Source organism: Oncorhynchus kisutch, linkage group LG15 (assembly GCF_002021735.2).
Source record: "Oncorhynchus kisutch isolate 150728-3 linkage group LG15, Okis_V2, whole genome shotgun sequence".
NCBI lineage: Eukaryota > Metazoa > Chordata > Actinopteri > Salmoniformes > Salmonidae > Oncorhynchus > Oncorhynchus kisutch.
Window position 1 is genome coordinate 58,889,309 of NC_034188.2, and position 12,565 is coordinate 58,901,873.

The window sequence follows — 12,565 nt, forward strand, 5'->3', positions numbered from 1 at the left end:
CTTTGATGGGCTTCAACTCAGGTGCCACAGTCTTCCTCTCAAACCTTTGGCAGGCTAGATAGGGTACTGACCTTTCTGCAAAAAGTGTGTGCTCTCTGACATTAATTGAAATCATAATCATTTCAGATAATATAGAATGTGATTGATAAATAAAAGTTTATTTCACTTGCCCAGCTGTCCACTTCCTTGACAATTCACTGTCAGAAGAAGCGTAGGTTGATTTTGGCAATCATGCGCTACACTCCGAAATGGCCAGCATGCATGTTCAACACGCCTCTTTCTCCTCCTTAGTAAAAATCACCCTCCTGTATGGCTGGCCATCCTTCCCCTGTAGGTAGATATGATTGCCTAACAAGTTGGAAGAGAAGAGTTGTTGAAATACTAAAGTTTAAGTGCAATTGCACTGCTGTCTTTCTCTCTCTGTTTCTCTCTCCATCTCTCTCTCTGTCTGTCTTCCACTATTTCCCCCCTGAATTGTGAATTTCTCTGAATGCTGCACCTCTTGTCGAGATCAGTGGTGTCTTCATAATACTTTGCCTGGTTGGAAAGATAAAATAAAATCTCCCCGAGGGATGCCATTAAAGTGCAAGCTACATACAACCAGCTACATACAACCAGCTACGATAACAGTTACAGCTAACGTTAGCTAAATAAAATTGTCTGGGTAGCTGGCTGGCTGACAAGACAGGCTGATGTAAGTAATTACAGTAGCAAGCAACGTCAATCTAAAAACAGCTTAAATTATTTATTCCTATTAAACAATATTGACTTATATGAAGACAAATATAAATACACATTCTCTTTCCATTCTGAAGCAGCAGGTAGTCAGCAGGTTGGGACCCTCAAAAGCACCCTCTTTGGAGAGAAATTCTGAGGTAATAATTTTGCTCAGACTGAGCGAGCTTTTATGCAGTGAAATAGAACTAGAGCTGCCAGCATCCTCCTTCCTTTGCGACCGCTACGAGTTAAAATAGAGCCAAGCAACAGCATAATACTCTTTGGTTCATAATGTAATCCGGTCAGCAACAGAAGCTAGAACTCATTGAATTCCATTGTGACGCAGAGAGGGGCACTATTTGGCCGTGGGGGACACTATTTGGCATGACAGGCCCCCGGATAAGATACAATGAGTGTACAAAACATTAGGAACACCTTCCTAATATTGAGTTGCACCTCTACAACTCTCCTTCGGTGGCCTCCAACTGCTCTATAATACAAGTAAAACTAAATGCATGCTCTTCAACCGATCGCTGCCTGCATCTGCCCACACGTCCAGCATCACTAGTCTGGACGGTTCTGACTTAGAATATGTGGACAACTACAAATACCTAGTTGTCTGGTTAGACTGTAAACTCTCCTTCCAGACTCACATAAAACATCTCCAATCCAAAGTTAAATCTATTTCTCAACAAAGCATCCTTCACTCATGCTGCTAAACATACCCTCGTAAAGCTGACCATCTTACCGATCCTCGACTCTGGCGATGTCATTTACAAAATAGCCTCCAACACCCTACTCAACAAATAGGATGCCGTCTATCACAGTGCCATCCTTTTTGTCACCAAAGCCCCATATACTACCCACCACTGTGACCTGTACGCTCTCGTTGGCTGGCCCTCGCTTCATACTCGTCGCCAAACCCATTGGCTCCAGGTCATCTACAAGACCCTGCTAGGTAAAGTCCCGCCTTATCTCTGCTCGCTGATCACCATAGCTGCACCCACCCGTAGCACGAGTTCCAGCAGGTATATCTCACTTGTCACCCCCAAAGCCAATTCCTCCTTTGGCCACCTCTCCTTCCAGTTCTCTGCTGCCAATGACTGGAACGAACTACAAAAATCTCTGAAACTGGAAACACTTATCTCCCTCACTAGCTTTAAACACCAGCTGTCAGAGCAGCACACAGATCGCTGCACCTGTACATAGCCCATCTAACAATAGCCCAAACAACTACCTCTTTCCCTACTGTATTTATTTATTTATTTTGCTCCTATGCACCCCAGTACTTCTACTTTGCACACTCATCTACTGTCAAATCTACCATTCCAGTGTTTTAATTGCTATATTGTATTTACTTCACCACCATGGTATATTTATTGCCTTTACCTCCCTTATCTCACCTCATTTGCTCACATTGTATATAGACTTATTTTTCTACTGTATTATTGACTGTATGTTTGTTTTACTCCATGTGTAACTCTGTGTTGTTATATGTGTCAAACTGCTTTGCTTTATCTTGGCTAGGTTGCAGTTGTAAATGAGAACTTGTTCTCAACTTGCCTACCTGGTTAAATAAAGGTTAAATAAATAAATAAAAATACAAGGCGTTGAAAGCATTCCACAAGGATGCTGGCCCATGTTGACTCCAATGCTTCACACAGTTGTCAGAAGTTGGCTGGATGTCAAACTAGAAATGTTTATCCAGAAGCGACGCTTCTAGTGACCGGGAACTTTAATGCAGGCAAACTGAAATCCGTTTTACCTCATTTCTACCACATGTGCAACCAGAGGATAAAAAAGTCTAGACCACCTTTACTCCACACACAGATATGCGTACAAAGCTCTCGCTCGCCCTCCCTTTGGCAAATCTGCACAATAGTTCTATCATCATGATTTCTGCTTACAAGCTAAAACAAAAGCAGGAAGTACCAGTCACTCGCCTCAATACAGAAGTGGTCAGATGATTCTGATGCTAAGCTACATGACTGTTTTGCTAGCACAGACTGGAATATGTTCTGGGATTCATCTGATGGCATTGAGGAGTATACCATCGGATTCATCAATACGTTGTCCCCATAGTGACTGTACGTGCGTATCCCAACCAGAAGCCATGGATTACAGGTAACATCAGCACCGAGCTAAAGGCTAGAGCTGCTGCTTTCAAGGAGCTTGACACTAATCTGGATGCTTATAAGAAATCCCGCTATGCCCTCAGACGAACTATCAAACAAGTGTCAATACAGGACTAAGATTGAATCCTACTACACCGGCTCTGATGCTCGTCGGATGTGGCAGGGATTGCAAACTATTATGGACTATAAAGGGAAACACAGCCGCGAGCTGCCCAGTGATGGGAGCCTACCAGACAAGCTAAATGCCTTTTATGCTGGCTTCGTGGCAAGCAACACTGAAGCATGCATGAGAGCACCAGCTGTTCTGGATGACTGTGTGATCACGCTCTCCGTAACCGATGTGCGTAAGACCTTTAAACAGGTCAACATTCACAAGGCTGCAGGGTCAGACGAATTACCAGGACTTGTACTGCATGCAAGGACCAACTGTCAAGTGTTTTCAATGACATTTTCAAGCTCTCTCTGACCGACTCTGTAATACCTACATGTTTCAAGCAGACCACCATAGTCCCTGTGCCCAAGAACGCGAAGGTAACCTGCCTAAATGACTACCTCCCGTAGCACTCACGTGTGTAACCACAAAGTGCTTTGACAGGCTGGTCATGGCTCACATCAACACCATCATCCCTGAAACCCTAGACCGACTCCAATTTGCACACGTTCCCAACAGATCCACAGATGATGCATTCTTAATTGCACTCCACACTGCCCTTTCCCACCTGGACAAAAGGAACACGTACGTGAGTATGCTGTTCATTGACTACAGCTCAGCGTTCAACACCATAGTGCCCACAAAGCTCATCACTAAGCTAAGGACCCTGTGACTAAACACCTCCCTCTGCAACTGGATCATGGACTTCCTGACGGGCCGCCCCCCAGGTGGAAAGGTCAGGCAACAACACATCTGCCACGCTGACTTAGTCCCCTCCTGTACTCCCTGTTCACCCACGACTGCGTGGCCAAGCACAACTCCAACACCATCATTAAGTTTGCTAACACCACAACGGTACAAGGCCTGATCACCGACAATGATAAAACAGTCTATAGGGAGGAGGTCAGAGACCTGGCAGTGTGGTGCCAGGACAACAACCTCTCCCTCAACATCAGCAAGACAAAGGAGCTGATTGTGGACTACAGGAGAAGGAGGGCCGAACACACCCCCATTCACATTGACGGGTTGTAGTGGAGTGGGTCGAGAACTTCAAATTATTTGCTGTCCAAACTATCATGGTCCAAACACACAAAGACACCTAATTCCTCCTCAGGAGACTGAAAGGATTTGGCATGGGTCCACAGATCCTCAAAAAGTTACACAACTACACCATCGAGAGCATTCTGACGGGTTGCATTACCACCTGGTTTGGCAACTGCTCGGCATCCGACTACAAGGCACTACAGAGGGTAGTGTGTACGGCCCTGTACATCACCGGGGCCAAACTTCCTGCCATCCAGGACCTCTTTAATAGGCGTGTCAAATGAAGGCCCAAAATATTGTTAAAGACTCCAGCCACCCAAGTCATAGACTGTTCTTTCTGCTACCGCATGGCAAGCGGTACAGGAGCACCGGGTCCAGGTCCAAAATGCTCTTTAAAAGATTCTACCCCCGAGCCATAAGACTGCTGAACTGATCAAATGGCTACCTGGACTATTTGCGTTGATCCCCTCCCACCCTCTTTCGTTTGATTATTATTTATGCATAGTCACTTTAGCCCTACCTACATGTACATATTATGACTAACCTGTACCCCCACTCATTGACTCTGTATATACCCCCTGTATATAGCCTCATTATTGTTATTTTATTGTGTTACTTTTTTTACTGTAGTTTATTTAGCAAATATTTTCTTAACTCCCATTTTCTTAAAACTGCATTGTTGGTTAAGGGCTTGTAAGTACGCATTTCATGGTAAGGCCTACACCTGTTTTATTCGGTGCATGTGACAAATACAATTTGATTCGATTTGACCATTCTTGATACACACGGGAAACTGTTGAGTGTGGAAAAACTCAGCAGCGTTGCAGTTCTTGCAGTTCACTCAAACTGGTGCACCTGGCACCTACTACCATACAGTACACAATCCATGTCTCAAGACTTAAAAATACTTCTCCTCCCCTTCATCTAAACTGACTGAAATGGATTTAATTACGTGACATCAATAAGGGATCATTCTGTAGCTTACACCTGGATTTACCTGGTCAGTTTATGTCATGGAAAGAGCATAGGTGTTTTGTACAAACAGTGTATATAAAACACAGGAAAATGATGTTTTTGACTGCACTGGTTATTTACAACACTTTATGTTGGTATTTCCTTTGTTTTGGCAGTAATTTTTTATTGACGGTGCACGTATAGTCCCAAAGCCAGAAAATCTGCCAATCACAATACTGCAAAGCACTATTATTGAAAACAATGGGTCAATCATTCACAGGGCTTTTACTTCAATAATTTAAACCTGGATACCAGTTCCTCTGCACAATGCAGTAGGGAGGTATTGCAGGTAGGAATACTAGGATATAGTCTGACTTGTTTTTTTTTCTCTTTTTGTCATGGTTCCTCCTGGGCTTCAGGTTTGGAAATGGATACTATTTGCCTGCTTTCACTGGCTTTGTGTCTGTCAAGAAACTCCAAGGCCGTAAGTAAATCTGCACAGTCATAAAGTTAGAATTGAGTAATCAGATTTATTGCGTCTCATCTTGGTGTAACGTTCTCTCAGTCAGAGAGCAGATTAAGAGCTGTTTTTCATCGACCCTTTCTGCAGACATTTCTTCTGTCGATTTCACCTACGTAGCCTCTCATTTTGTACTGATTTTCCTTTGTGTTTGTTGGTGTGTATGTTCTCTGTAGGGTTTACATGGTAGCCATTCCTGCAGTAATCCAGGCAGGCTCAGAGGCCAAGCTTTGTGCCAGCCTTCTGCAGCCCAACGAGACCCTGGTAATGACCATATCTCTGATCGCCAATGAACAGAACAAAATACTTCTCCAGGAGAGTTCTGACCAAGAGTTTCACCGCTGCTTCCAGTTTCAGGTCAGCTCAGCACTGGTCGACATCCAGAACCATTCAATAAGAGTGTACTTTCTCTGCTTTGTGATGCATCTCTTCATTTTGTAATACCTGGTTATGTAATACCAGGTTATTTTATGGGAAATATCAATGTGGTGGCTTAAATTCAGGCTTAAATTCATACCTGGTTTTGGTCAGATACTAGTATGCACTGTACAATATACAGTTGAAGTCAGAAGTTTACATACACTTAGGTTGGAGTCATTAAAACTCGTTTTTCAACCACTCCACAAATTTCTTGTTAACAATTTATAGTTTTGGAAAGTCGGTTAGGACATCTACTTTGTGCATGACACAAGTAATTTTTCCAAAAATGGTTTACAAACAGATGATTTCACTTATCACAATTACAGTAGGTCAGAGGTTTACATACACTAAGTTGACTGTGCCATTAAACAGCTTGGAAAATTCCGGAAAATGATGTCATGGCTTTAGATGTTTCCGATAGGCTAATTGATATCATTTGAGTCAATTGGAGGTATACCTGTGGATATATTTTCAAGGCCTACCTTCAAACTGAGGTGCCTCTTTGCTTGACGTCATGGGAAAATCAAAAGAAATCAGCCAAGACCTCAGAAAAAAAATTGTAGACCTCCACACGTCTGTTTCATCTTTGGGAGCAATTCTAAACGCCTGAGGTACCATGTTCATCTATACAAACGATAGTACGCAAGTATAAACACCATGGGACCACAGCCGTCACACCGCTCAGGAAGGAGACGCGTCTCCTAGACGCAGTTTGCAACTGCACATGGGGACAAAGATCGTACTTTTTGGAGAAATGTCCTCTGGTCTGATGAAACAAAAATAGAACTGTTTGGCCATAATGACCATCGTTATGTTTGGAGGAAAAAGGGGGAGGCTTGCAAGTCGAAGAACACCATCTCAACCGTGAAGCATGGGGGCAGCAGCATCATGTTGTGGGGCTGCTTTGCTGCAGTAAGGACTGGTGCACTTCACAAAATAGATGGCATCATGAGGGTGGAAAATTATGTGGATGGAAAATTATGTGGATATATTGAATGCAACATCTCAAGACATCAGTCAGGAAGTTAAAGCTTGGTCGCAAATGGGTCTTCCAAATGGACAATGACCCCAAGCATACTTCCAAAGTTGTGTCGAAATGGCTTAAGGACAACAAAGTCAAGGTATTGGAGTGGCCATCACAAAGCCCTGACCTCAATCCTACTGAAAAAGCATGTGCGAGCAAGGAGGACTAGTAACCTAGCTAGTTACACTAGCTCTGTCAGGAGGAATAGGCCAAAATTCACCCAACTTATCGTGGGAAGCTTGTGGAAGGCTACCTGAAACGTTTGACCCAAGTTAAACAATTTAAAGGCAATGCTACCAAATACTAATTGAGTGTATGTAAACTTCTGACCCACTGAGAATGTGATGAAATAAATAAAAGCTGAAATAAATCATTCTCTCTACTATTATTCTGACATTTCACATTCTTAAAGTAAAGTGGTGATCCTAACTGACCTAAGACAGGGAATTTTTTACAAGGATTAAACATCAGAAATGGTGAATAACTTACTTCAAATGTATTTGGCTAAGGTGTATGTAAACGTCTGACTTCAACTGTATATATCACTTAGCAGAAACCTTTATCCAAAGCAACTCCCAATAGCCTATGTGATCCCTGCAGAAATTGAACCCCCAACCTTGCCATTGCAAGCAGCATGGTCTTACCAACTGAGCCACACAGGACCACAGTATGGTATCATATGTTATTGGTACATTAGTTAATCAGTGTTGCTCTCTGTCTCCCTTTCAGGCCCCTCATGTGGAGAGTGACGAAGTGCAACATTTTAAGGTGAAGGTTCAAGGTGAAACATTTCTATCCACGGAGGAGAAAAAGGTCATGATCAAACCCTACAGCCCGATGACATTCGTCCAAACAGATAAACCAATCTACAACCCCGGACAAAAAGGTAGATTTACACAAGACCAGTAGTGTACAAAATTTGTCTGCTTGCTAAGAAACAGGACAATTAGGTGGTATCATGTTTCTATGGTGGTTTGCTCTGTCATCACAAACAGGACCATCAGGTGCAGATAAAAAAAACATCTGTTGTGGGTTGAATATTTACACTGTAATGGAGTTTGAACTGTCATACCACATGTTATAAGGCGTTCCTTTCCTGGACATTATCATTAGATGTCGAAAATGTAAATATTTTCGAACTTATCTGCAATTGATTTTAAATGGGGCCTTATTACCAACGGTTGTACATTTTATCCAGAGTAACTATAAATAGTTTGTCTTCTGAAATTCTCATTGAGTCTTGTTTTCTTACAGTGAATTTTAGAGTCATCACCTTGGATACCAATTTTAGCCCTGTCAATCAGCTGGTGAGTGTTGAAAATGTAAAACATTAAATATTGAAAACAATGACCTATTTGGTCTTCATTTAGATCAGTATCTCCACTATTTCAAACAAAAAGACAGATACAGAAGTATCACAACATCATAATAATGTGTTACAGACATAGCAATCATGTATTATGTAACACTATGTACTGAAGTGTTGTCCAACCAGCCAGAAAATATTTTGGGTATTCTAACCCTAACCTTTCTCACATTGAAACTTCATTGGGAGAAAGTATGTTTGATATGCTTTTTATAATTGTATCACAAACCAAAAGTGCCTCTTTTAGACCTTGGAAGACACTATGATCCATGATCCGTACGTGACACAGACAACATATTGGTGTCGTTATCCTCCGTATAGTCTTATTTAAAAGGAGTATGTCTAGATTCTGAACAAAAATACTTCACATTATTTAATTCAACAATAAAAATATTAATATGAATATCTCAAAAGTACCCTTTTTGATGTTATTCATTAAAAGAAATCTGAATATTTTTTACTCGCCAAATACATTTACATGTTTATCTTTATTTACAATCTGTAGAAACTATGAGAATAGAAAGGTTCGGAACTTTTCTGAAGCATCACAGCACAGTTGAAAAATATATGGCAAACAGAAATCCAATATGGATGGTGTTAATAGATAGATGACAAGATAACAAGATAACAAATGTAAAATGTACTGTGTCTGCAAAATGTACATAGGCTCAGAACCTTTGTGAAATAGCACAGTTAAAAATATATGGCAAATAGATATCAAACTGGATGGACATCAGAAATATATGGGAGAGGTGGAAGTTAGAGGAAGGCCAGGACTAAAAACAAACAAAATAAAACTATTGTAAAATAGATTGTGTCTGTAAAATGTATATAGTATGTATAAGCTGGAACTATTATATATATTCACCTTTATTTAACCAGGTAGGCCAGGGGAGAACAAGTTCTCATTAACAACTGCGACCTGGCCAAGATAAAGCAAAGCAGTGCGACAAAAACAACAACACAGGGTTAAACATGGTTAAACAAACGTACAGTCAATAAAACAATAGAAAAATCTATATATTGTACAGTGTGTGCAAATATAGTAAGATTATGGAGATAAGGCAATAAATAGGTCATAGTGGCGAAATAATTACAATTTAGCATTATCACTGAAGTGATAGATGTGCCGATGATAATGTGCAAGCAGAGATACTAGGGTGCAAAAGAGCAAAAATAAATAACAATGTGGGGATGATGTAGTTGGGTTGGCTATTTACAGATGGGCTGTGTACAGATGCAGTGATCGGCAAGCTGCTCTGGCAGCTGATGTTAAAGTTAGTGAGGGAGATATAAGTCTCCAGCTTCAGTGATTTTTGCAATTAGTTCCAGTCATTGGCTGCAGAGAACTGGAAGGAAAGGCGGGCCAAAGAAAGAGGAGTTGGCTTTGGCGATGACCAGTGAAATAAACCTGCTGGAGCGCATGCTACAGGTGGGTGTTGCTATGGTGACCAGTGAGCTGAGATAAGGCGGGGCTTTACCTAGCAAAGACTTATAGATGACCTGGAGCCAGTGGGTTTGGCGACAAATATGAAGCGAGGGCCAGCTAACGAGAGCGTACAGGTCGCAGTGGTGGGTATGGTAGGGGGCTTTGGTGACAAAACGAATGACATTGTGATAGACTTAATCTAATTTGCTGAGTATAGTGTTGGAGGCTGTTTTGTAAGTGACATTGCTGAAGTCAAGGATTGGCAGGATAGTCAATTTTACGAGGGTATGTTTAGCAGCATGAGTGAAGGAGGCTTTGTTGTGAAATAGGAAGCTGATTCTAAATGTAATTTTGGAATGGAGATGCTTAATGTGAGTCTCGAAGAAGAGTTTACAGTCTAACCAGACACCTAGCTATTTGTAGTTGTCCACATATTCTAAGTCAGAACCGTCCAGAGTAGTGATGGTAGTCAGGCGGGCAGGTACGGGCAGCAATCGGTTGAAAAGCATGCATTTAGTTTTACTAGCATTTAAGAGCAGTTGAAGGCCATGGAAGGAGTGTTGTATGGCATTGAAGCTCGTCTGGAGGTGAGTTAACAGAGTGTCCAAAGAAGTGCCAGAGTATACAGAATGGTGTCGTCTGCGTAGAGGTGGATCAGAGAATCACCAGCAGCAAGAGCGACATCATTGATATATACAGAGGAAAGAATCGGCCCGAGAATTGAACCCTGCGGCACCCCCATAGAGACTGCCAGTGGTCCGGATTTGACACACTGAACTCTATTTAAGAAGTGTTGGTGAATCAGGTGAGGCAGTCATTTGAGAAACCAAGGCCGTTGAGTCTGCCAAAATAATGCGGTGATTGGCAGAGTCGAAAGCCTTGGCCAGGTCGATGAAGATGGCTGCACAGTACTGTCTTTTATCTATGACGGTTATGATATCGTTTAGGACCTTGAGCGTGGCTGAGGTGCACCCATGACCAGCTCGGAAACCATATTGCATACCGGAGAAGGTACGGTGGGATTCTAAATGGTCGGTGATCTGTTCGTTAACTGGGCTTTCGAAGACTTTAGAAAGGCAGGGCAGGATGGATATAGGTCTATAACAGTTTGGGTCTAGAGTGTCTCCCCCTTTGAAGAGGGGGATGACTGCGGCAGTGTTCCAATCTTTAGGGATCTCAGACGATACGAAAGAGAGGTTGAACAGGCTAGTAAGTTGGGGGAGTTGCTGCAGGGGGTGCAGAGTCTTAGCCAGGTGGAAAGCATGGCCAGCCGTAGAAAAATGCTTATTGAAATTCTCGATTATCGTGGATTTATCGGTGGTGACAGTGCTTCCTAGCCTCAATGCAGTGGGCAGCTGGAAGGATGTGCTCTTATTCTCCATGGACTTTAGTGTCCCAAAACCTTTGGGAATTTGTGCTACAGGATGCAAATTTCTGTTTGAAAAAGCTAGCCTTTGCTTTCCTAACTGACTGTGTACATTGGTTCCTGACTTCCCTGAAAAGTTGCATGTCGCGGGCTATTCAATGCTAATGCAGTATGCCACAGGATGTTTTTGTGCTGGTCAAGGGCAATCAAGTCTGGAGTGAACCAAGGGCTATATCTGTTTGTAGTTCTACATTTTTTTGAATGGGAGATGCTTATTTAAGATGGTGAGGAAAGTACATTTAAAGAATAACCAGGCATCCTCTACTGACGGGATGAGGTCAATATCATTCCAGGATACCTGAGCCAGGTCGATTAGAAAGATCTGTTTGCTGAAGTGTTTTAGGGAGCGTTTGACAGTGATGAGGGGTGATCATTTGACCGCAGGCAATGAGGCAGTGACCACTGAGATCCTTGTTGAAGACAGCAGAGATGTATTTAGAGCTCAGGTTGGTCAGGATGATATCTATGATGGTGCCCATGTTTATGGATCTGAGGTTATACCTGGTAGGTTCCTTGATAATTTGTGTGAGATTGAGGGTATCTAGCTTAAATTGTAGGACGGCAGGGGTGTTAAGCATATCCCAGTTTAGGTCACCTAACAGTACGAACTCTGAAGATAAATGGGGGGCAATCAATTCTAATATGGAGTCCAGGGTACAACTGGGGGCTGAGGGGGGTCTATAGCAAGCGGCAACAGTGAGAGACTTATTTCTGGAAAGGTGAATTTTTCAAGATAGAAGCTCAAACTATTTGGGCACAGACCTGGATAGCATGACAGAACTCTGCAGACTATGTCTGCAGTAGATTGTGACCCCGCCCCTTTTGGCAGTTCTATCTTGGCGGAAAATGTTGTAGTTGGGGATGAATCAAATCAAATCAAAACAAATCAAATTTATTTATATAGCCCTTCGTACATCAGCTGATATCTGAAAGTGCTGTACAGAAACCCAGCCTAAAACCCCAAACAGCAAGCAATGCAGGTGTAGAAGCACGGTGGCTAGGAAAAACTCCCTAGAAAGGCCAAAACCTAGGAAGAAACCTAAAGAGGAACCAGGCTATGTGGGGTGGCCAGTCCTCTTCTGTTAGTAGTATAGTTGAAACTGGAGCAGCAGCACGGTCAGGTGGACTGGGGACAGCAAGGAGTCATCATGTCAGGTAGTCCTGGGGCATGGTCCTAGGGCTCAGGTCCTCCGAGAGAGAGAAAGAAAGAGATAATTAGAGAGAGCATATGTGGGGTGGCCAGTCCTCTTCTGGCTGTGCCGGGTGGAGATTATAACAGAACATGGCCAAGATGTTCAAATGTTCATAAATTACCAGTATGGTCGAATAATAATAAGGCAGAACAGTTGAAACTGGAGCAGCAGCACGGCCAGGTGGAC

General features: G+C 42.5%; 1 protein-coding gene across 3 annotated transcripts in view; it reads left to right on the forward strand.

Moving 5' to 3' along the window:
• The first annotated feature begins 5,231 nt into the window (after nt 1-5,231).
• The window catches only part of LOC109905595 (alpha-2-macroglobulin-like), a 38,486-nt gene continuing 31,152 nt past the window's right edge, over nt 5,232-12,565 (forward strand). For all 3 annotated transcript variants that reach the window (XR_004203136.1, XR_004203137.1, XM_020503054.2), the window contains exons 1-4: nt 5,232-5,485; nt 5,698-5,878; nt 7,695-7,851; nt 8,220-8,272. Coding sequence is in view for 1 of the 3 variants with exons in the window: in XM_020503054.2 (XP_020358643.2) it covers nt 5,400-5,485; nt 5,698-5,878; nt 7,695-7,851; nt 8,220-8,272 (477 nt within the window). In the remaining 2 variants the exon portion in view is untranslated. The remainder of the gene's footprint in view (nt 5,486-5,697; nt 5,879-7,694; nt 7,852-8,219; nt 8,273-12,565) is intronic.